The sequence below is a fragment of the Buteo buteo genome, chromosome 2 (assembly GCF_964188355.1).
Source record: "Buteo buteo chromosome 2, bButBut1.hap1.1, whole genome shotgun sequence".
NCBI classification, from domain to species: domain Eukaryota; kingdom Metazoa; phylum Chordata; class Aves; order Accipitriformes; family Accipitridae; genus Buteo; species Buteo buteo.
The window spans coordinates 54,169,675-54,193,509 of NC_134172.1; the positions used below are offsets into that span (position 1 = coordinate 54,169,675).

Here is a 23,835-nt window from a genome sequence, read left to right on the forward strand (position 1 = left end):
AGACGGCTTTTGAGAAGCAATTCAAGCCTAATGGTGAAGAGATCTGAGGCAGTTCTTCAAAGCAAAAAGTAAAGGAGAATTACACACACACACTCTTGAAAATAGACTTCAACACAACATACAGCTTAAGTACTGGAGAGATTTTACTCTAATTCCTAATTTGCCTGGGTTTATTGACAGAACTGCTGAAGTTATAAGACATAATAACATTCAAATGAAACATCTTTATTTCTTTAATGGCAAGCTTTGGCTCATACAGATTTTCTGTCTCGTAAAGTGCAAAAGGCCAAACAGACTAAATTCATGGTTTATGAAAGTCAGTTCATTCCAGAAATGAAATTATTTTATTGAGCAGAGAACAGAGTCTACAACAGCAATAAAATATGCTTTTAATTTTTTCTTTTAGAAAGAGCCAATTTTGCAGAAAAAATCAAAGGTGTCAATTGTATAATAAATATGGTTTGAAAGAACATTCTCAGTGCATTTAATTCAGTCTGATATAACTTTGTGAAAAATTATTAGGCCATGTACAAAAATATTTCCCACTATTTATCAGTATTGTTAGTGATAATGATCATAGAGTGGTGCTTCTACCACAATTTAATAGCCTTGCTGAGTAAGATTTTTATAAGACTGTTTTATTAATTCAACCAAACTAGAAACCACAGCTGTACTGGAACACTGAGACCATAATTGGGCACCTGAGATTTTTCAGAAGAATTAAAAGGGCACTGTGGCTGTATTATTTTATATGTAAGAAAAACAAATTAAATGGGACTCGGTTGTCTTTACTTCTGTCTGGTATCCTCCTTCATGAATGCTATCATTGATAATCCGTTTTCTGGTAATGCTTTCATCTGATGTTTTGCCACCATAATATAATTTACAACCCCAAGTTGTATAATCAAAATATCAGTAGGAAAGTGAAAATTATATTTCTTCATTTCAAAATCATCTGTATATTATTAATCACACTCACACTCCCTGTTAATAATAAGTATCAATTATATAGTTTGCCAAGGCTGACCTGGAGGAATGTCTGGTAGAGCCTAATGGACATTTGTAAAATTTCTAAACATAGTTTGAATCATCCACTATAAATAGGGCACTGCAGTGCTTGCTAAGAATCCATTTCTTTTTCAGCCATAAAATCTCACATAGGTCATAACCACTGCATTATTAGTTCATTGTAAATATCAATTGCCCCTCAAAAAGAAAAAAAAATGTAAACTTCTTCTGCACCACTTTTTAATCAAAATGCATTATTTCCCTAAAAAAAACTATGGAAACTGGAAAGCTGCAGAAATCAAAAGTTAATGTGATTATTTCAGGGTCTGTTGATGTTTTCTTCTAAAAGCTGGTGAACAGGTTTTTTCAATACTATTGAAATTATTAGTGGAAATAAAAAGCCCTCTTCAAGGATATAATTTATTCTGGTTAAATTTTACAAACCAAACTGATTTGATTTCCATCACATGCTGTAGAAACTTTTCACAATGGCTTCCTTGGAAATACTCTAACTCCCACTCAGGTTAGAAGGAACTGAACATGCTTATAAATTCTGAAAGGTGGCTGAGCAGTGCATATTTCTAGAAAATATGACTCCTTTCTGTTTAGGAAGTATAAGTGAACTTTTACAACATAAGATGGGTTCCAATTTTGCTTGATGTTTCAGCTGCTACGGAGGTTTCATTTTCATTTGATGTTGGAAATGGACCTGTAGAAATCGTCGTTAGATCTCCCAGCCAGCTCAATGATGACCAGTGGCATAGGGTCAATGCTGAGAGGAATGTCAAACAGGCCAGCCTGCAGGTAGACCAGTTACCCCTGGAGGTCCGGAAAGCACCAACGGAAGGACACACGCGACTGGAGTTGTACAGCCAGCTCTATGTTGGTAAGATGCAGAGCAGGTAACGGGGCTTTGCTCTCACATGCTGAACATTCTTTGTGTTGTGTCTTGCCAGCAACAGTTAGTTTAATGTGGGAAGTTGCACTCCTGAAGCAATTGCATGACAGCACGGCAGGGAAGGGGGAGAGAAAAGACAAGCATGTCCATAATTACAGAAATAAGAAGATCAACTAAGAGAAAAATATTCTGTGCTGGCAACTTCTCATTTTTGTCTTTCTTCACCTGTAGCTCCTAGCTTAAAGTGCCTTTAGCAGACAGTAGTGCCAAACTCCTTTTTTGCCAAGTGTCCCTTTCACAGACATACACTGACCACAGAAGTGAAAAATTCTGCATAGGTCTTGCCAGGACTGCATGTGCCTGCAGTGCCCATCCTAGCCTCGGCAGCACTTTCAGCCTCTTTAGGTTTGATCATTGCCCGCGCTTTTGTATTCACCCTTCTCGCTGCGGTCTTTTCCCTTTGGTCCCATGGGCTGTTTGCCTATTCAGTGTGGGAGAGCATCACACAGCGTTACACAAATGCACTCCCTGGAACCAAGTTAGTCCAGCTGCTTTCTGGAGCTGCTGGTCTCCACTACATTTTGGGCAGGCATTCCAGCAGCACTGGTATTTCTCTGACTGTTAGCCCCAGGGCTGTGAAGTGCAGACATGCCAAGTGCCATTAACTGGAATCAGAACTGCATAAAATGTTGAGCAAAGAAGTACTTTCCTACCTCTCTAGATATCTGTTAACAGGAGAAGAGGGAAGGGGAAAGGAAAAAAAGACATTATCTCTTTTTTTTTCCCCATTTTAGTCAGGGTTCAACAGCAGAAATGAATTAAAATTATGTTGAAAGCCTTTACTGCCTTAATAAACAGCACAGTGTCACTGCAAACTGTGTATAATGTGTCACCAGATGTGCAGTCATTATTTACAAGCTCAGATTCTCCTTTACTGCTGACTATGATCCCAAAAAAAGGCAGTTTCAAAATAAGCTGAAATGTGAAGTTTGTTTAAAAGAGGAAGCCTTAACCTTTTAAAAGAAATACCAAGTCTTTTACTGAAAACAGGAAGAGTTGAATTTTTTTCCAGCCTGAGTTCTTGGGAAATTGTTAATAATGATGATTTTTACTGGTAGTATGAATTAACTGTAACACCAGCAATGTTTTGAAATACTTAGTGCCTTTATTGCCAAAAACTGAATGTCCAGATCTGCACAAGGCTTTCTTTCTTTCTGAATCATCATATCCATTTCATATAACTTGGTGATTGGAGCACACACTTTGAAGAATCCTTACCCAGAGTCAGAGAATCGATTTGAATTGGAGTGTCCCAAAAAACACCCTGAATATTGGGGCCTGGAAAGTAATACTGAACAAGAATTGTTTCAGTGCCTTCTGTTCCACTTTCTGTAGAATAAATATCTATTCCTTGGGCCAGTGAGAGAGCCTGAGGGATAGTGACTTCATGTCCTAGGGACTGGGACAGTCACCAGGAGGGGAAGGAAGGGAATTAAATGTATTAGGGGGTTTTTCATCACTGTAGTGTATATGAGTTTGCATAGAATGGAACCACACCAGTATGCCCTCTGCCCTGTGCACTTGTCAGAGACTGAGCATTGCCTCCTCTTACTCCAAATCATCCAGTTACCAGCAGCTGATTGGAAGCAGCCCTCTCTTTGGTTTGTATTTAATTCTCTTTCCCACTCAGGTAAATATCAGCCTCTGTGCTCTGCAGTGATGAGCACTCAGATCTCCTCAGGAACTCTTCAGCACCTGCGGCACTGGAGTAATCAAAGAGATGAGAGGATGAGGAGAAAGGATGACAACCATTCATTGTTATTTGCTTGCACTTTTTAGGGGTTTTTTGTTTCTAATCCAGCCCCAGATAAGACTTTCCTAGCTGAAATCATGTTTTTCAGCAAGTGTTTACCAGGGGGGAGAAAGGAACCTTTCTTATTGACTGCTAAGAAAAGCCATCTCAATCCAGATTTTCAAATTTAGCTCTTCAGTGTTAGATCCTTCACCCTATACTCAGGCAACTAAACAATATACCCGGCGTTGCTTGGAAATTAACATCTACATTTCCTGTTGCAACTGCAAGTGGGGTTTTAAATCTTTTCCTTCTTTCCCCATCGTGGCTTTGAAAAATGTAACACTGCGTAACGTATTGTGGCGTTATTATTAGCATCCATCATCACTAATCATATGGAGAGTAAGGCTATACCTTAGCAACCGAGACAAGACCATTTATTCCACTGTTATCTCTAAAAATCTTGAAGTTGAAATAAAATGAAGTCTTACACTGGAGGGCTAGAATCTCTCGTGTCTAATCAGTTTAAAGCAGACACACCTACTATTTATGCTTACTTAAGGTAAGGTATCAAAAGGTTAGATTTCATTGTCATTAGCACAAGGCAATTCCTTGCCTTTACAAAGAAGTTACTTATTTTCAGCTGTTGTCACAAGCTTAACAGGATGTTTCATGTAAAGCAACAACAATAAACTCTGTTCAGTGTTGTCTCACAGTTTTACATTCCCTCTCAGGTGCTGCAGGAGGCCAGCGAGGCTTCCTAGGTTGCATTCGTTCATTAAGGATGAATGGGGTGACGCTGGACCTGGAAGAGAGAGCGAAAGTCACACCAGGTGTGAAACCTGGCTGCTCTGGCCATTGCACAAGCTATGGGATGTACTGCGCAAACGGCGGTAAATGTGTCGAGAAATACAATGGCTACTCCTGTGACTGCTCCAAAACTGCCTATGATGGACCATTTTGCATTAAAGGTAAATGCTTTAGGGCAGGAGGCAGAGTATGGGAGAACTATCTGCCTGAGAAAAAACACAATACAATCAATGCTTCAGCTTTTATTAATTAAACAAATAAATCCTCTTTAATACTTCTTACAAACAAGTCAAATTATACACCCAGGATTTAGACGTGATGACTTAAAACCAGATCTCTCATTAGTACTAGTATATTTTATCTATTTAAATCAAATAACACAACAACAAAATGCATCAGGAATGCCTGTAGTCGTAGCAGGTCTGGCAGACTGTATTCTGTAGTCTTGAGCTGTTGAACAATAAATTCCTACTAGCTCATTGTCGTGGTGACTTCTTTAGAAAAAAACATGGATTTAAACAAAAGCTACCTAGTCTCATTCAGAAACATATTTGGAGATAAATAGGTGTGAGCTTTGGGTTTAATATCTTATAAATTGGGAGGCCAGCATTTGGATTAAAAATTTTATCCATCCATAACCAGATCAAGTAGCTCAAACTGGGTTAGAGATTGAACTTGCTAGGGTAAGGGAAGGTACAGAGCTCCCATATCTATGTCAGTCCTTTGGAAATGCCTATATGTTCTGAATTTTCAAAATCAATTATTGTAAGTGACCAATTTACTATGGACACACATGCCTGCATAAGAAAGATAGACAAGGAGTGAGGGAAAGAGGGATATTACATCCAAGAAAAAAAAGTGAGAATAAAGATGCTAATTTATTTCCACGTTTTTTCTTATTTTGACTAGAAATGATTGTGACAAAGTCAGTAGTAATGGGAATATAATTTTCCAAATATTTGCACAGTTTGTAGGCTTTGTGACCATTCATTTGCTTCCCTTGCATTTCATAGGATATTCTCATCATATTCTTGAAATATTCTTCTCAACACCTCTAAAGGTTTTGTCACATATACCTGAGATGCTAATCTCTCTCAGCAGCTCTCTTTCACTTTGCTTTTATTGGTACACAAAATCATCCAGTCTGTTGATTTTCCTAATCATTTTTAAAGCTTTCTCAAAATGTACTAATCCAACAGTTTCAACTAAAAAAATGTGAAGGCTCTTCTCATCAGTATCTGTAATGTTAAAGAAACCTCTAGCCTCATAAACTGCTCTTCTGCTTTTATGTTACCCACTGTACCCGGAATCCTGCAGGCAGGCTGGATCACCAGTCACCAAATTCCCTTCATGAAGCTGTCTTGGCAGTAGGGGAAAGCTCCTGCCCATTGACATTTTGCTTTCCAACTCCTCCTTAACTTCTCTTTTTTTTTCTGTGTCAAACTTTGAGGATTACATTGCAAATATCCGTACCCTGCTCCGTTCCAGCCACACTTAGAGGAAACCAGGTTTATAACAGAAAGAGGCAGTCTTTTTACCTGGTGCTGGGTTATGGACTGTATTTTCTCCTCACATGCTTCAGCCACCTCTGTTTGTATCCACACATATCCACCTTCATTTCATTTTATCACAACAGAACTTTGTCCATTGCTGATGTTGCTCACATATTGGAGCACCCTCTTCTAAAAGCTAAGGGATTGTTTTCACATCACCAGATATTCTGATGAATCTCTAGCATTCTTATTTTATACATTCCAATAAATATGACATATTTGTAGTGCAGCAGAAGTGAAGCAGCTGCTGCTCTAGGTAATGGCTTCCACTGTGCTTGCATGCAGGAATTTCATCAAGTTTCACTATGCTGTGTTGCTTCAAAGACAAATTATAAAACATGTCTATCACATTCAGGACTGTACATACAGTAACTCCTGAGAATATGAGTACAGTGATTTCAGTTAATTTAGCAAATGGTTTGTTGTGAGTTTGAGAACGGTAATGCATATTTAGTATTTCTGTTCGCTAGTGCAGTTATGTTAGAGGAAAGCCATTCAGGCTGGAACTGGGTCAGTCTCTTACAGATCGTATGTGCTGACTCAAGAAAAAAAAACAGAATTGCTGCCATGCTATATTCAGTGAATTTCCAAAACTCATCACACCGGCTTTTATTTGTGTTTTTCTGGTTTTTTATGGATAGATAAACCCCAAACTTCTGCCAAAACTAGCTCTAAGTTAAAGTGTTTTATTTTTCCTGGATGTGCAGTTAACAGAATAAAAAATACCATTAGGGGAATAATTGAGCACCTAGCACAGACAAACCCTGGTTTTGGCTGGTCTGTAAGCACTGTCATAGCCACAGCAGTAATATTATGCTATATTACGCCATTGTCCTTATCAGCCTCCCAGTCCAGCCAAAGGCCCAGAGCCCTGACAGTGATACTTTGGGCACGCAGTGAAACTTGCTGTAAGCTACTGCTGCTGGGCAGCACTGAGTCATGCAAAGGTACTCACGCTAGCATGAGTACCACACGGTGTTGTGCCATTTAAACATGACATCAGACCTCTGCTTTAAATACCAAAATGATTCCAGGCTAAAAATATCTCTCTAAATCCTTAAGACCTTAGGTACAAAATGCAAATCACCAATTTTCTATTTGTTAGTGCTAAAAACTGATGTACTCATCTAGAATATCCCCAAGTATGATATAGTGTGTGTGACTTCATGGGACTTCTCTGCAGAAACAACAACTTGGCACTGGGATAAAGTTAGAGGATAAATTAAACACAAAATAGACTGGGTTTGGTGCATCCTGTGATCAAAATAATTGTAAAACCTCTGTAACAAACAGTGCTGATAATGAGGTCTTTAAAACAGTTCATTTTCAGCCCATTAAGTTTTACATTGTAAATTTAACTTGAATTAAGACTTTTAAATCACTAAAGCACTAGAACATCTTGTGCATGTTGTCAAACTCCCTAGACTTGTGAAAGAAGGGGTTCCTACATTTTCTTTCTAATAGCAGCTCCTGGAATCTTCTACCATGTCCTCTTGGTCCATGAGACAAGACTGGGTATATGTTCTAGGTACAAAGGGCAAACATACAGTACTAATGACAGCAAAAAAAAATACTGGCAAAACAGCCGAGTATATTTTAGCTAAAAAACTATTTTAAAAATTTATTAAAATTACATATTTGTTGGAAAATAGCAGGGAGTCTTTCCCTGCTTTCCCTGTAAAATAAAAATGTTACCTCAATTATATTTTAGTTGATTTGGATGAAAACATTGCAACTCTGATATTTCAGTTTTTCATTAACACTTTGACACTTTTCCCTCTCTAAAAGCACTGAAATGTCTGTGAACTTGTTTTTAAAGACTATATTCTCTGTTTTCAACCAATTCCATTCTTTATAGCAAGGACATAATTGAATACTGCTCTGTTACTTGTGATTTTCTAACCTGCACCACAGTGTGCAGCTGGATGCCATGATGTTGGGTGAGTCTAATATAAGGCAAGCAAGAATACTTTCTTTTGTTACCTTCACTGGGAATTCACGTCAGCTGCCAAGAAATAACAAGGTTAGTGCTCTGCATGATAAACTAGGACTAGGTTTCGTTATTTTACTCCTGTAAGTAAATCTTCCAGGCCAAGTAGCTCTGTTGTTTTGATAATCAATGGTGCCTGACTTTTTAAGTCATCACATTCAAACCAATATGAGATATTACCAGAAAAATATGCTATTCAGCAGGAGTGAAAGGTGGCATAATGTAATACCTTTCAATATACCACAGTCTTCTCTTCCTGTTGATTTTAATTTGCCCCAGGAAGCTTTTCTTATCCAAAAATTTTATTTCAATATTCAAGCCACTTCCCCATGGTAAACTTTTTGGGGTTGGTTATGTACTGAAACTGCTAGCAGAAGAAGTGATAGGAAAAATCAAACTAAAAAAACATCATTACTATAAGGAAATCGCCATACTATGGTTCATAAGTAATAAACGCATCTCACAATAAAAACAGTCCTGGCGTACTGTGGATTCTTTTGCTGATGAAATCCATCCTTAGAGCCACTGACTGATGACTGACAAGAAATTGCATTGTCTCCAGCCTTATTAGCAGCAGATCATTATGTGATTGATGTGGTAGTGGCCTGGAAATTAGACTGGGTTTTTTTACAAGGACAAAAAAAGTGCAAAAATGCAGTCTGACATCTATTTTAACTTTATTTTTGTTTTGTATTTGGGGCATATGCAATTGTCTGTTTTCTCTTTTCATTGCTCAGAGAAATTGTTCTGAGGAATAGCTGCAGTGTTTCTGCAGTCCTACAGATTGCTTTCTGACCTTTCCCTGTCCTTTGCTTAAGCATAAATTCTCTTTTTTTTAACTCCCACAACTGTCCTAGCTTCATAAAAGCATTTCTGAGAAAACAATTAATTTTCATTCCTTTAAAAAACAAACCCTTTCCTTCCTTTAAACAGAAAGAGCGAAGGTCAAATGCTGGAATGGCTATGCAGAGTGTGTGGCAGCACTGTGATGTGGGGGATCCCCCAGGGAGAAAGCATTTCTCCTTTGGGTATTGAAGTGCTGTGGATCAACAGTAGGAGAAGAAATTGTCCACCACCAAGAGAGTGTGGCCAAAAAAAAATTGAATGGCTGATGCTGTGACTCATGTGCCTTCAGGTGTGCTGGAAGGGTAAATTCAAAGCTTCCAATTTCTATGCACTTACTCAATTTGCATCAAGAAACACCAAGGAGATGAGCACAGTGTATACACTTTTCTCTTTCTTTCAAGTAAAGCTCAGATTCACAGTGTGAATTATTGCAATCCTTATGCCAGTGCCCAAACTGAACTCCTTCAGGTTTGGGTTTATATCTGCATGAACCCTGAAAGCCCTTACAGTAGTATTGTCATGGTCAGATTTCCTTCCTTTCTTGCTCCCTTCTCTTCCTCAAAGAGAAAAAATCAGCTTTTTACTAGGCTGAATGGATGCAAAAAAGACATATGAGATCTGATGCTATGGCACATGGGTGAAGCAGCTCTGCACCCTTCCACAGATGCTTAGACTGACACGTGACCACCTCCAAATTCTGCCCTGGTTATACCCATTCAATTCCCTTTACTTTGCTGGTTGAAAATACATTTCATTGCTTTGCTGTAAGTAATGGGGTTGTGATTGTTCAAGTGGTTTAAGTTAACCACCTTTAAGTTTTCATTGTTCATAATCCCAGAACCTGGAAAATCAAGGCAACAATTCCCTCCCACCCCAAAAAAAATTCTGCTATACACAACATGATAGTGATCTGTTAGCTGAAACTTGTATCAGAAATTTTCCTTGGGTTGGGAATGATAGGCTTCCAGTCTGGTAAGTCTGAATGTTGCAGTCAGGTTTTTCTACCTGTAGAACCAACTTCAGGACTTGGGTGTTAGTCTCTATTGGGTAAATATACATACTCACAAAAAATATATATACTCTGTAAAGCTATTCCATTCTGCTGCCCTGTCAATACAGCCTTACTAAACATGCACGGTTGTGCTCTAGTGCTTTGCAAATTGCATTTCACTTAAGTTGCAAGAATTCTTTTATTGGAAAAAAAATGGTTTTTTCTTTTCAAAGCAGAACAAACCTACCCCATACTACTTACATATCTCAAAGAGATAGCAACCTGATTATAAACTGAACTTGCCAACTCACTTACCATCCATAATAAACTACTTATAAAATGCAAGGATTTCTTGTTCTGTGTACAGAAAGCAAATAAAAGGGTAATAAGTTAAAAAATACTAAGACCTGGCTCAGAAAATGTAATAAACTTTCAATTTCTTTGTCAGCTAACTATACTAGGCCTGCTCTGGTGTCATTGCTCACTGAATGCAGATGTTTTAGGAAAGATGAGTGGAGCAGCTTCAGCACATTGCCAGCTGCTGCATGTCTATGCAAAGGCAACTGAAAGATTTGAGGTTCTTGCACTAGACATCAGTGTGCAATATTTATACACCTGCATGCTATTGGAGTAGTATTGGCACCTCAAAAGCTGCTAAGGTATTTATCCTTACAATAGGTCTGTGATGCGAGAAGATGTTTTTATTGTGGTAATGCAGAAAGCGAATGAGATAATGAGAAAAGCAAGGAACTGCTCACTTTTAGCATGGGTACCTGTGGTACAGGAAGGAATTGAAGCCAGATCTCACCTATCAAAGTTGTCACTCTGAGTAATGTGCGATCATCAAATGACAGTCTAATATTTCTCAAAAGGCTCTTGCAAAGCTGCAAGTTTTTCTCTGAGGTTACCTAAAGAGCACCTCCAGAGACTCCCTGGCAGGAAATTATGAAACCTGGTCTGTTGTATATTTGAAGTTACATTTTTCTTCATCCATCCTGTTTTATTTGGTGGGGTTTTTTAACCGTTATGCATATTTCCATTGGAAAGGGAGCTGGCTTTTCATTTAGATTCAACAGAGAATACACAGCATGGGTTGCCATTCCATTATTCTGAGTCTGCTGTCCTAGACATCACTTCAAACAGCTGTAGCTACAGAAAGATTTATAGTAATTTCACATCAGTGCAGAATGAAGCACAACTATGATTTTCCTGACATTTTTAGGCTTTCCTTGGCATGTGCACTTCTGTCCAGGTATAGCAAGTAGAATAAAAGGCACCTGCTTCACAGGGCTATTGCAAAAGAAGGTTCAGAGCTCTGCCTTGCTTAGGTATGCCAAACTGCTTCCCAGCAGAATCTACCTGTTGGCGTTGACTTAGTGAGGCTTGAAGGTGTAGTGAATCAGGTGGCTTATACCCCATCTTCTGTGGCATTCATTCTGTTCCACTGAAGGTAGCATGAAACTTTGCATGGATTTATGATCAGGCCCCATAGTTTCACTGGTGCACATTATTTTACATATCCCCCAATTCTGATGGTCATTTGTTCAAAAAAGCTTTTTTTATACCGAGTAACGCTATATTCATATAGAAGAAGCAAATCCTCGGTAGGTTTGTATTCTATTAATGCCAACAAGCAATTGCTGTATTTTGCTATTTTAGTCTACACGCAGAAAATTCAAACGTGCATCACAAATTATTACAGTAATGGCAGCCAGAATATGAGACTTGAGGATGTAGGACAAAACCTTTAAATCCTCACTTCTTGGTTTCACAAACAAAATACTATGAGCCTGAAGGTAGAATAAAATGTTGAGTGAGCTAACCTGAGCTAACCAGATAAATGATAAGCATTACCATCTTCAGCGCATTCAAAGTAAGTTGTCTTCCAGATCAATAGCTGTGAGATTCTGACCCTTTACTGATGTCCTATGGCCAGGATGTATCTCAGCAAACATTCTTAATCTTTGTGACCACAGCCTGTAAGTAGCTGCAATTTCTGGTGCTCTCTAGCACATTTTTAGCCACAAGGCAGACAAGCAAGATCTACTTAATCTATATTTAATATTCATAACTATATGAGAAATAAAAAAGGAAGGAAAGTTATGCACCAGGAAAGAGTTTTTGTTCAACTGCCTAAATTGCCCTAACAATTTTTGTACATGCATCAGATGTCAGAATGCCTCTAGTGACTGTCCTTGCTTAGGATTTTGAAAATTCTGCTTTTCACATCCAGAACTCTGTGCAGGGAAGACATAGCATTGAGCACTGGCAAGAGTAATTTTTTTAATTTACCAAATCTGAGCAGGGCCAAGGATACATTTAGGGCCTCTAGAAGGGACATGCTTACAGCTCTAAGGTGGCATTTCAGTCAGCTTTGTGAAACAAAGAGGCAAGAATCTTTCTCTGCTGCATTTTTCATGTGTCATAGCCAGGTTTCATAGTTGTCAAGGTTTTGTCTCCAGCTTCTCTGAGGCAGGGATTTTACCCTGTTGCTGCCCATTAATAAGATATTTTGAAGGCCCAGCCACAAAAAAGCCAGAGTTATACCAGAGAAGTAACCAGCATTGCTTTTCCTTGGTCCCCAGATGAAAGGTGACACAAACTAGGTCTCGAGTTTACTTCGAAAAATGTGAAATGGCTATTTTGAGACAGTGATAGCTGTCCTACTGCAGAAGGTAGATTCCACCTCTTGCAGTACCACTCTTGAAAAGCTCCTGTGTTGAAATTGTTGGTTTGGTTGGTTGGTTTTGTTGGGGCTTGGGGTTGGTTTGTTGGCGGTTTGTTGTTTGTTTTGTTATGGGGTTTGGGTTGGGGGGGGGGGGGGGGGGGCAGTGGTAGCTCCACAGATCTGTTGCTTCTTTATTTATTAGGAGTAATATCTTGAACTTGATTCATGACAGTCCCTATTAACATTCGTATCCCAACTGTCAGCACAGAGCCAATTCAATCGCCCTAAAGCCTGCTGAGTTCTGTATCTTTTGTATATGCCTCCAGCTAGAAAATCTTGCTGAGGCTGTGTTCAGCCATACCTGTGCAATGCTGGCAATGCTCTTCACAGGTGACGAAAAAGTAATGGAGAAAGAAGACAAGTTCTGGGTGTGACTGAGTGTTTGGCTACCAGAATCGTTATAACTACCTGAGAAGAGAAGAGAAGAATCAATACTGACATTTCACTAATGTTAAACCAGCAGCAAAGGAGAATCAGGTTCTTAGGCCTGCAACACTGCCCAGAAATGTCATGAGATTGTGGATTTTTTGTAAGAGAAATGTGGGGGGTTTTATCTATTTGGCTTTTTCATCCAGCCTTTCAATACTCTTGATCCCAGACATAATGAGAGTGTACAAAAGTAAAAGTAGCTGAGTGCAGAGAGGCAGACTGGGGAGATGACCAAAGAACTGTAACCTTCAAAATAAGTTTGTCAGTTCTGGGTACATGTGCATTTTTTGTGGAATTTTTGGATCAGCTTTTGCTTCATCCATTTTCAAATTGAAGCTGGACACTTTTGTAAATTATGTGCAGTTCACACTGGGGATATGCATCTCGCTTGATAAAATCATTTCTAATGATCCACAAATCCTGTTCTGGGTTCCTCTACAAAGCAAGCCCAAACTGTATGTATTTGCAAAGTCTGTCAACACAGGATGACCATACTGCATATTCATATAGAAACAGGTACTGCTTTCCAAAGAAAACTGATCTGTTGCCACTACATTTATTTCCCCAAGTCTTCTGCCTTGAAAGGGCAATCTGCAGAGGAACCCCTTCACTATGCCTTATGCCTGATCCCCCAAGACTCATCTTTTCAGATAGCATTTGAAATATTACAAAAGAAAGCAGAGGGTAGTGCATGGAAACATCATTGACATTTCAGCAGCAGGGTTTGTGCTGCATTTTACCCATTTTATTCAGGCAACTTGAATGGTTTTCTGAATGAAAGACTTCAATATTCCTTCTATCAGAGCTTCAGGAAGATGATACACTTGTGACCTCCAAGTAGATAGTTTTTTCATTGATCAGCCCTCAGCATTTCCAAGTCATCTTATACTTACATTCAATATAGAGAAAATTATCCTTTAGCTTTTTCTAATATTTTCTAACACTTTAAACAGCCTGCTCCTGTGAGCTGCTGAGCACTTTGCAGCCCTGCTGCAAAGACTTCAGCTTCATTCAGTAAAGAGCATAATCGTGTGCATCAACCTCTTTCTTTGCTGAGCTGGAACTTGAGGGGATACAGTATCTTCCTGTTGAGGGCCTAATACACTCAAACAGCCAAAGTGAACCTTCCTCTTACCCTTCCTCTTGAAAGAGGCGGTATGCATGTGAGGACAATTTCCAGGCTCATTACAATAGCTTATATGCCTGTAACAATACAGCTATACCGAAATTTATTTTCTCAGCACAAATCGAGTTAAACGTACAGAACATTCTTTGCTCTGTCATGAAAGCCTTTTGGGAAAAAAAAATCTTACCATTTCAGAGAGCACCATTTACTTAAAGCTTTCTTTGTAGTAATGAACATTTAAAGTAGCAATTCTTAACATTTACAGCTGCGGAAAATACCCCAGAGCAGCGCTGAGGTCAGGACTGAAGGTCCCACTATTCCCAGTGCATGAGGCCCTGGGCAAGCATAGCGCCAGGCAATCCTGAAGATCACTCCTAAAATAAAAGGCATGACAAGCAGTAAATAGGCCAGAGGCAAACATAATTTTGCATCAGTATGCTGTGTGCGTACACAGAGCTTCCACAGGGGCTGCGGTCCCCACCAGCAGAATGGCAGTGTCAAATGGCAGGGCTGCCTGGCGTGCAGGGACCCAGCGCGCTGGCTCTGGCCAGCAGTTCTGCCAGCGCCGCAGCAGCATAATTGATACAGCATCTGCCAGAGAAGCAGCTTGCATGAGCTACAAGTAGAGGTTGAAGAAGAATAAATTAGCAGTCACAGGCATATTTTTAAGTCAGTCTTGCAAATACTTAGAGCTACAGTGTATACTGCTTTAGATTTGTAAGTGCTAACACTTATTTTCAACACTGCTGTTAACGGCAGAAGGCACCACAATTTGGGGAAGTATTTTCAGGATAGAACCTTTCACTTTTAATCCAGGAGTACTTAAGTTGAGTCTACTGCAAAATATAGTTGTTAAACTGAATTGCCTCTCCCGTAACTGTTTCAGGATGATTTAAGGTTTATCCTATAAAATGACAGTTATAAATCTATCAGAATGATCGAATTATTTATAGCGCCTTGGGACCACAACTTGACTCCATGTTTTATACAGCCGCACGGTGACAGTGACTACGATATTTTGAGTTTTGGAAATTTTTTGTATGGTGACAGGAAAACATAAAGCTTTTCCAGCACTGGATTTAGCAAAATTCTGGGAAGGAGCATCAATAAATTCTGTTATAATTTTACCTGTCTTCTTATCTTTTCTCTGCTTGGCTACTCTGAATAAAGTCTACAGACTCTTTCCTGACTTGCTCTGTGTCACTGCACAGCTTGTAAAATGGACATCTTGCTTCATATGTTTTGAGATAAAGACTGCTTAGAATTGTGTGAAGACTCCAAATGCTAAAAGGGAATAAAAATTAAAGTTTCTTCTAAAATAAAGATAGTATGTTGATTTTTCAGAAGTTTGGATGGGCAACTTTGTATAATCTGTGGCAACTTTGCATCATGTAGGAAGGTAGTAAATGATGAAAGATTTTTTAAAGACTGGTCACATCTTTAAGCATTGCTTATAACTGTTCTTTAAATACAGTACTCATATGCTGTGCTCATACTCTTTATTCATCATTCTTTAATACCTTATGAAATGTTTATGAACATACCTTCTCAATTAAGTTCACATGTAATTTAAAAATTTCCTTTAATGATGTTGTCCCAGACAGCAAAGCCTATCCAGGACCACAGTGTCACTAAGTGACTGCCATAGAAAGCCAGTCCAGTGTAGGTTATAGACTACCAATAGTAGGCAACTGTGCTGTGTTTCCCATAGAAGGCTGTCAAAGTCAGCCTTTGCTGTAAGAATGTCAACCTTGAATTATGTTTTTAATGTTAAGAAATAGGCAGGACTGCATTATTATGAGAAGTGATAACAATGCTTTTTCTGCTGAAAGTATTAATTCTGCCAAAAGTAGTTTTATGTTCTGTCAGAAGTGTTGAAATATGGCATTTTGTCTCAGATCGGTTTGAAAATTTTGTCTGGGTAGCACCTCCTGGGAGCTGCAGTTCAGGTGTCTCTTGCCTTGTTCCCCACTGAGTCAAGGTCCCTGGTTAATTTTATCTCCCATAAGGGCATCCTGGTCATGCAGTTCTCATGAAGGATTGTGCTAGCTGTGGATAACTTTCTAGCATTGTGTCCAATCCTATTTCAAATCTTTCAGGTGCTGGAATTGGCATCAATTCCTTTGTGAAGTACTTCCAAATCCACTCAAAATTGCTGGTCAGAATTGCTGGTTTTCCTTTTTCTTGACAGTGTTTGCTTACTGTGTCCCTTAAATCTCTCTTCCTTGTATCTCCTTCTTTGGAGCATTATCTACTGCAAGACTTGAATGAGAATAAATCTAAAGCATGGTTCTTCTGGTCTGTAGTACTGATACGAGATATAGGCATAGACCTTCTGTGTGACCCAAAGGAAATCTTTCCTTTGCTCTGTGAATCCAGGTACCCACCAATAAAATGGAGATGGTCCTTTTCATTCTCCTTGGAAAATAGTGAGGCTCTTGACCTAAAAATATTGGCAAAGGGCTTAAATAATGAAGCAGTAGAAACATGCACAGATTAGTACTGATCAAGTCAATAGTAATATGTTTCATCCAAAATGTGTTAGCACATTTAATTTATCTTATTCTTTTTCTTTTTTTTTTTCCTTATGTTTAAGATGTTGGAGCATTTTTTGAAGAGGGAATGTGGCTTCGTTACAACTTCCACTCCCCAGGGACTAGCATGAAAGATTTAGTTAGCCGAACACTTTTGAGTTCTACAGATCCTGAGACCACAGCACCTGACCTCAATTTGAATAAAGAAGAGCTCAGCTTCAGCTTCAGTACCACCAAGTCACCTTGTGTCTTATTGTATATCAGCTCCTATACCCAGGACTTCATGGCTGTGCTTGTCAAGCCATCTGGTAAGCAACTGCTCTGGGCTTTCTCCATTGAAGGCACAATTGATAATAACACCAGGCTGACATTCAGCTGAAGCTCTGAACTAATGAGAAAGTCTCTTCACCCTTGTCATGTAAAAGTAAAGTACGTGGGACCTGAACCTGTATTCTGCTGCACTAGATTTTGTACTGATATAACTGTTCAATTTACTGGGATTTCATTAGTCAACACTCCCTCTCAAAACAAAATGAAAAAAAACCCAAACAAAAAACCTGCTATAACAATCAGATCCATGCCACGAAGAAGCATTATGGAGGGGACAAGCAGGCAACCATATGTAGGCACCTTAATTGCTGAACTCATGGCAATATCACCAATAGTCCATGGAAAGTGTAATGTACTGTTCTGAAAATCTGGATACCCACTGAGGTGGCTAAAATATGGATGTAGCACAGCATATAAGGTCCTAAACATTTTGGTGATGGTTGAAGGTTGGATATGGACCATTAGCTGTTACAGTATTAAAACTGTATATAAACTGAATATACTTTGATTCCAAATAATGCCTTAGTGTCGCATGAAAATCATAATTAGGATGATTTTACTACTGTTCTCTTTAATGGGGTAAGTTAATGAGTATTCACATGCCACTCATTTTTTTCACTTCATGGGGAAGAAAGAAGGTGCATGAGAGAAATCCCACATCATACCCTTTATAACTATAGTTATAAAGGTCTAAGGCTGCTCTTTGGGGCCAGAATATTTCCAGTTTTGATCAATAATGGGGTCTGCATTTCCCTTTTCAAACATCCTTCCTTTTAATCAAATATTAACATTTGTTAAGAAGAGCAGACACTTCACTTTTGTTTAGAAAAGAAAAATATGTCTGGCAGTATGTCATGAATATCAATTAACCACTTTTGACTATACTTTTCTAACAGTATAACCTGAAGTTTTCATTTCACCGTATATTATTAAACTTCCATAAAAGTCCAGACGGTCACCTGTCAACAGCAATGAAATGTGAGAGCAAGAAAGTCCCTTGTGTAGATTGTGTCAGTGTTAATTTGTTGTAATTTTGCCTTTATTCAATGCATATCAATGGTTTATTCTTTAGAAAACATCATGTTTTGTATAACTTCAAAGAATTTTACTGCAGCAAGGATAATAATCACAACAAGTGCTACTTGATGTACTCAAATTTGTACCAATTGTCTATATTGTTCAAGGCATAGCTCCAATTTGTTTGGTTTGCAATCTAGAGTGTTTACAAACACTTTGTTTTTGAGATGCTGGTCATTGTCATGCTTCTGGGCTATAAACTAGAAGCAGTTTTCAGCCCAGTAGCTTTATAGTCTCAAAGACTAGCTCTTCTCCTACTGCAGAGACCAGCTCTGAGAGCAATTTAAGTGTAAAATGATAACAGTTGTATGTGAAAGTAAAGAGGGGAAAAGAGCTGGTGAATAAAGACCAAAACACCTGAGGGTGCTTTTCACATTTCTTTCACTAGGGAATCTGCAAATTCGGTACAGCCTAGGAGGTACCAAAGAGCCATATAACATTGATGTCGACCACAGAAACATGGCTAATGGACAGCCCCATACTGTTAACATCACACGGAATGGACGGGACATAGTACTGCAGGTAAGTTGTAGGTTGTTTGATTCCATTACTTGTAGCTTGTAGCATTTTGTATCTTAATGGTCTCCATCCCTCTGAAGACATGAGTGCAATTTAGGAAATAAAAAGTACAGTAGATGGGGTTCTGCTTGCTGATCGCACTCCTAGGAGTTAACAAAAGCTATTCTCTCCCTCTATTGCATCAATTCATGTTGTTCTGAAATCCTCATTCCAGTGTGATCACAGCTGGGCTAATACAGCTGTCACTGTAGATGCTCGAGGGCATCAGAGACATCTGGGCTGATAGATAACATGGGATGTAGCATAAACCTGCACCATTCTGGAGCAGCAGCTGGAAGCCAGGAGGGATACCATACAGCTTCTTAAATGGCAGTAGAGCCTGATGCACAGATAACTAAATATCATGCCGTAAGTCTTTAGTCTGCAAATGAGAATGTCTTTAAATTTAAATTTACCCTGCAGTCCAGTCAAATCAGAAGAGCTGTTCTGCAAAGATGAACAGATGCTAAAGTGTTTGTGTGACAGGAGTCAGAGAGTATTACTGAAGGCGCATAGCTCTAGCTTGTTTCATTTTTGGTACAGCACAGGCAGGACCTTCATCTCTCTGTATCTCTGTTTACAAATCTTTGAGGTAGTATAATACTATTTAAATAACTGAGGGGAGCACTGCAAGAAGCAATCAATATTTCCAGGCAGCTTTCTCTCTGTGGTCATTACAGCACTCTGTTTTCATTCCCTGGTTGTCACATCTGCAAACATGGAGGTTGCAGCAGGGTATGACAACAGTTTTGTTGGCAGGAGGGTCAGGTGGATGGGATAGATTAATCTGGATTTGATAATTCATAAGCAGCAAACCAAAACAAATAACAAATGAAATATAAAAAGGGAAGTCTCCTTGGGAACCAAGCCAAAAGGTGAAGGATAGTAGCTGTCACAGTATTATCTACCTAAAGATTAAAATAGATCCTTGACAGTTATCGTTTCAAGGCATCAAAAGGAAACCTTTTCAGTGCATTACAATGTCAACTGACTGAGGCTCTCAGTACTCACAATTACACTGGTTGCATTGAAGTGGAATTGTCATAAAATTATTTGCAAAATGCCAGATAATCTAAAAAATATATAGGTGATACATCCAAACACTTTTCAGGCTTTTGGAAGTTGGCAGGGGTATATACTGATATATGCATCTTTCTTGCATGCTGTTGTATTTGGATTTATTTCTCTTACTGCTAAATGGAAGCTAAAGAAGACCTACAGTTAGGTTCCCTTCTGCTGCTAAATGCTTCTATTTTGGGGAGGTATGGCATGTTTCCTCTGGAGTCATAGCTGGCTGATTTAGGCAGCTGTAAAACTAAATAAATTCTTTTCTGAAGGTATCAGATGAGATAACTTGGCCACTTGGAAAATATGTACACAGTTAAGTATCCCAGTCTTGCATCAGCTCACCTACATTTGGGGCCCAACAATTTTTTTTCTTCCCAGTGTTTTATGAGACCACTATCTATCTAGGGCTTTGAAGAGCCAGAAACATTTTGGTTAGCGTTGCTCTGCTGAGGTAAAAATTTCTTAATCTAGTCAGTGTGCTTAAAACACAGCTGGTTCATGTAATCAGAAAGCAGATATATGTGAGGCTTATTAAATGAGATGAACTGTCTGATGCACATGCAAGAATAGGGACAGGAGGGACCCATACAAAGCAAATTCAGAAATTCTACCCCTACCGTATCCTGAAACAGAAGATTTCTATCGAATTTTGTTTATTCTCCATAAGGAAGTTGATTTTGTTACTTATCTGGTTACATTCTGTAAATGAGAGAACCAATATGAACAGAAATGGATCTGCTAAGTAGATTGTTCACTTGAAAATGAGTCCTGTTTTCAAATATAAACTCTTCATGGTGTCTCAAAATACAGAAGATATAAATACAATTTTTCTCAGTATCCAGAGAGCAAATCATAAAGCATGAGTTTTCTCTTGCAGATCTGAGCAATGAACATTTGAGTAGACTTTTATTTCCTGCTAAATCCTTCTCCAACCTGATGAGCAGCTGGTTTGCTTGCTTTTAAAGAAGACAGCTTGCTTGCCAGGTGCTGTTGCTCACGCTTCCACATCTCTACATGGCATAAAAATGTCACAAGAAGGATTTATTTCTCATCAAAGCTTCAATTCAAGAGCACTCAGTATTTTAGAGATCTTAACAGCAAGTTCATACTTAGAATACCTGTCTTTCTAACTTACTGTAATAACCCTGTAGTGCCAGAGAGATTTAAAAAATCTGCAGCCAGGCAATAAATTGCTACTATATGAACTATGTGAACCAGAGTTTTATCATGATTCTCAGGAGTTTCATTTATATATAAATACAGTAAAAGACTCATTATTGAACTCTATGAGACCTCACCCGATGCTGGTAGACAGGAGACCGCTGATTACTTACATAAAAACAGAGTTACTGTCCAATCAATCAGAATTTCAGGTGAGCTTTGAAGTAAAAATATCCGCAGTATTGTTTATCCCTAAGGTAACAAATAAGCACAAGAACAAATATTTAGTGTGAATTGTTTTCATTAGCATTACATTCCCTATTCCTAACATACCAAGACAGTCAAGACTAAAGGAAGTAGCAAAGCCTCTGTCAAAAAGTTTTTATATTTCAGCTTTCTACATTCACTGACTTCAGACAAATCAATAATTAGTTTTACATTGAATAACAAGCTCCAATTTGTGATGCCAGTGGTTTCTCAAGGATAAGATTAAGGATATACAGTTGATGTAGGTGTCAGGAAAACCAAATTACATAAATTCAGGGACAAAGGTCTGCTTATTTTCTGTTGTTGCCATGAGGTGGGCAAAATTAACATTTGCTAATAAGAATTCCTATCTCTTACCTCTAGTAAAAAACCAGATACTAGTAACCATGGCATACCTCTAAGGCTGCATTAGTTCACCTGTGGCAAGAAAAAGCCCAGACTGACAGATGGGGAATGTATTATCCCAGTAAATGACATTTCAAGAGCTCAGCTTTAGGTCATGGAGGGCAAGTTTTACTTCGTTTGACTTCATTAAAAGGTTTCATGCTTTGGCAGGGTATTTTCCATATCATAAAAACCAGATCACTCTTTACCAAGCATTCATGGGTGATTAATGCTATTCACACATCAGTAAAATCTTTAAAGAAAGCCAAGGACAAAAGCTCTCTAGCAGAGGTTCTGATCCAAAGCCCACCGAAGTCAGTGAAAGGCCTTCCATTGATTCCAGCAGGCTTTAAGTTGTACCTTAAAGAACTGCAACAGTTGTATCCTTAGTGCAAGACTCATAACTCCTGCTTCTGTACATGTCCCCAGAGTAAAATAAGGGTGGAACCTGGATCATACATGTTTCTGTTCTGTTGCACAAAGCTATATCAGCGTGTTACAAAGAAAAAGAGAAAAAAAAAATATCTATGTGATGTGCTTTAATTTTCAGTGGAATAGAGCTGATATAGTTAACAGACTTGGACTGGACCTTTCATCTTCCGTACTAAGATATTCTTGTACATTCTCAACAGATCTCCAGTTCTTCATACCTGCTTTAAAGCCATTTCTAGGAATGGGTTATGAGTCACAGCTTCTAAGGCCTTCTTTGTTCCTGAAAAGGATTAGACTTAAGCAACTGCTTCAGGACTCCAGTGTCCCAAACCCATCCATATACTTTCAGGACAACTATTAGCAGCCGGTGCACATCTGCTCAGAAGACCGTATGGAAGGAGAACTGACAGTTCTCTCTTTCAGGCTTGAATGATATGGAGAACTGTGGTAGAGAAGCTATACACAACAATACCAAATATTCACAGAGTTAAGTGCTGTCTCCATCCAAATTGAATTTAATTATGAGGCTTTGTGGAAATCTTGACCTTAACTCAGCTGTTGATAAGTGTCGTGGTTTCAGCCCAGCCGGTAACAAAGGACCACGCGGCCGCTCGCTCACTCCTCCCTCCCCCCTCCGGTGGGATGGGGGGAAGACGGAGGAGAGAAAAGAAAAAAAACCTGGAACCTCGAGGGTTGAGATAAAGGCAGTTTACTGGGACAACACAAAGGAATTACAACAACAACAACGGTACTAATGAACGAGTATACAAAAAGAGTGATGCACAGTGCAACTGCTGACCACCCGGGACCCGACGCTCCGCCACTTCCCCCACCGAAAGAAGGATCCACCACCCCCCCCCCGGCCCGCTCCCTATATATATACTGAGCATGATGTCACATGGTATGGAATAGCTCCTTGGCTAGTTCAGGTCAGCTGCCCCGGCTATGCCCCCCACCTCCCAGGTTCCTGTAAAAATTAACTCTATCCCAGCTGAACCCAGGACAATAAGATTGAGAATAATCCAGAAAATTTACTTGTACAGATCTCCATTTTCCAGCTTCACCAGAGGCATGCAGTAGAAATACACATCTTCTCTGAAAAATAATCAATGAAATATTTGACTCTTGCCCAAATGAAACCGAGAAGAAGAAACAGGATTTTTGCAAGTCCATTCTCTTATTTCCATTTGGAACTCTGCACTGTTTGAAAAGAGATAACATTTGCAAACTCTAGGTGTTTAAAAAATGTAAATCATAGAAAGTCAATTCAAAACTAATCTGAAGTACAAAATAAAATGGTAAACATAATAGCAATAAAATAAAATGGGTGCAGTAGAGCAAAGCAGTCTGCATATAATCCCAAGCTTAAATGCAATGATTATATCAAAGATTTTTATAATTATAGGTTAAATTTTCATCTCATTAAAGGGAGTGGGAACTTCCTCATAGACTTCAGTCTATGATAGGGGCTATAATTTCACTTCCTATCATTATTGTTGCTATAGAATCATACCTAACTATTGTGTTTCATATATTTTGAAGCCTCAAAAGTATATGATTGGTCTGTTTGAGCTCTTGCTTAACAGAGGTCATAAAATTTCACCAAATCATTTTCTGCAGCTAACACAAAAAATGATAGCAGTATAACACATTTTCTAGGAAGACATTTTATCTAGCTTTAAAGACTTCAAATGGTAGAAAATTTACCGTATACTTTGGCCATGTCTTCCAATGTTTAAGTGCCATTCCTGTGAAGAATTTGCACCTAATTTGCAGCTTGAATTCTGTAGACTTCAGCATTTAACTTTAGGATCTTTGTGTCTATGCCTGATAGATGAAAGAATTGTTTGGTG

The 23,835-nt window shown here is 38.8% G+C and overlaps 1 protein-coding gene across 1 annotated transcript in view; it reads left to right on the plus strand.

Annotated features, from left to right (window-relative positions):
- CNTNAP2 (contactin associated protein 2) overlaps positions 1–23,835 on the plus strand; it is a 1,269,587-nt gene that overhangs the window by 1,161,064 nt on the left and 84,688 nt on the right. Inside the window, exons 17-20 of the mRNA XM_075054733.1 lie at positions 1,676–1,894; positions 4,433–4,669; positions 16,768–17,013; positions 18,501–18,634. Of these exons, the coding sequence (XP_074910834.1) occupies positions 1,676–1,894; positions 4,433–4,669; positions 16,768–17,013; positions 18,501–18,634 (836 nt within the window). The remainder of the gene's footprint in view (positions 1–1,675; positions 1,895–4,432; positions 4,670–16,767; positions 17,014–18,500; positions 18,635–23,835) is intronic.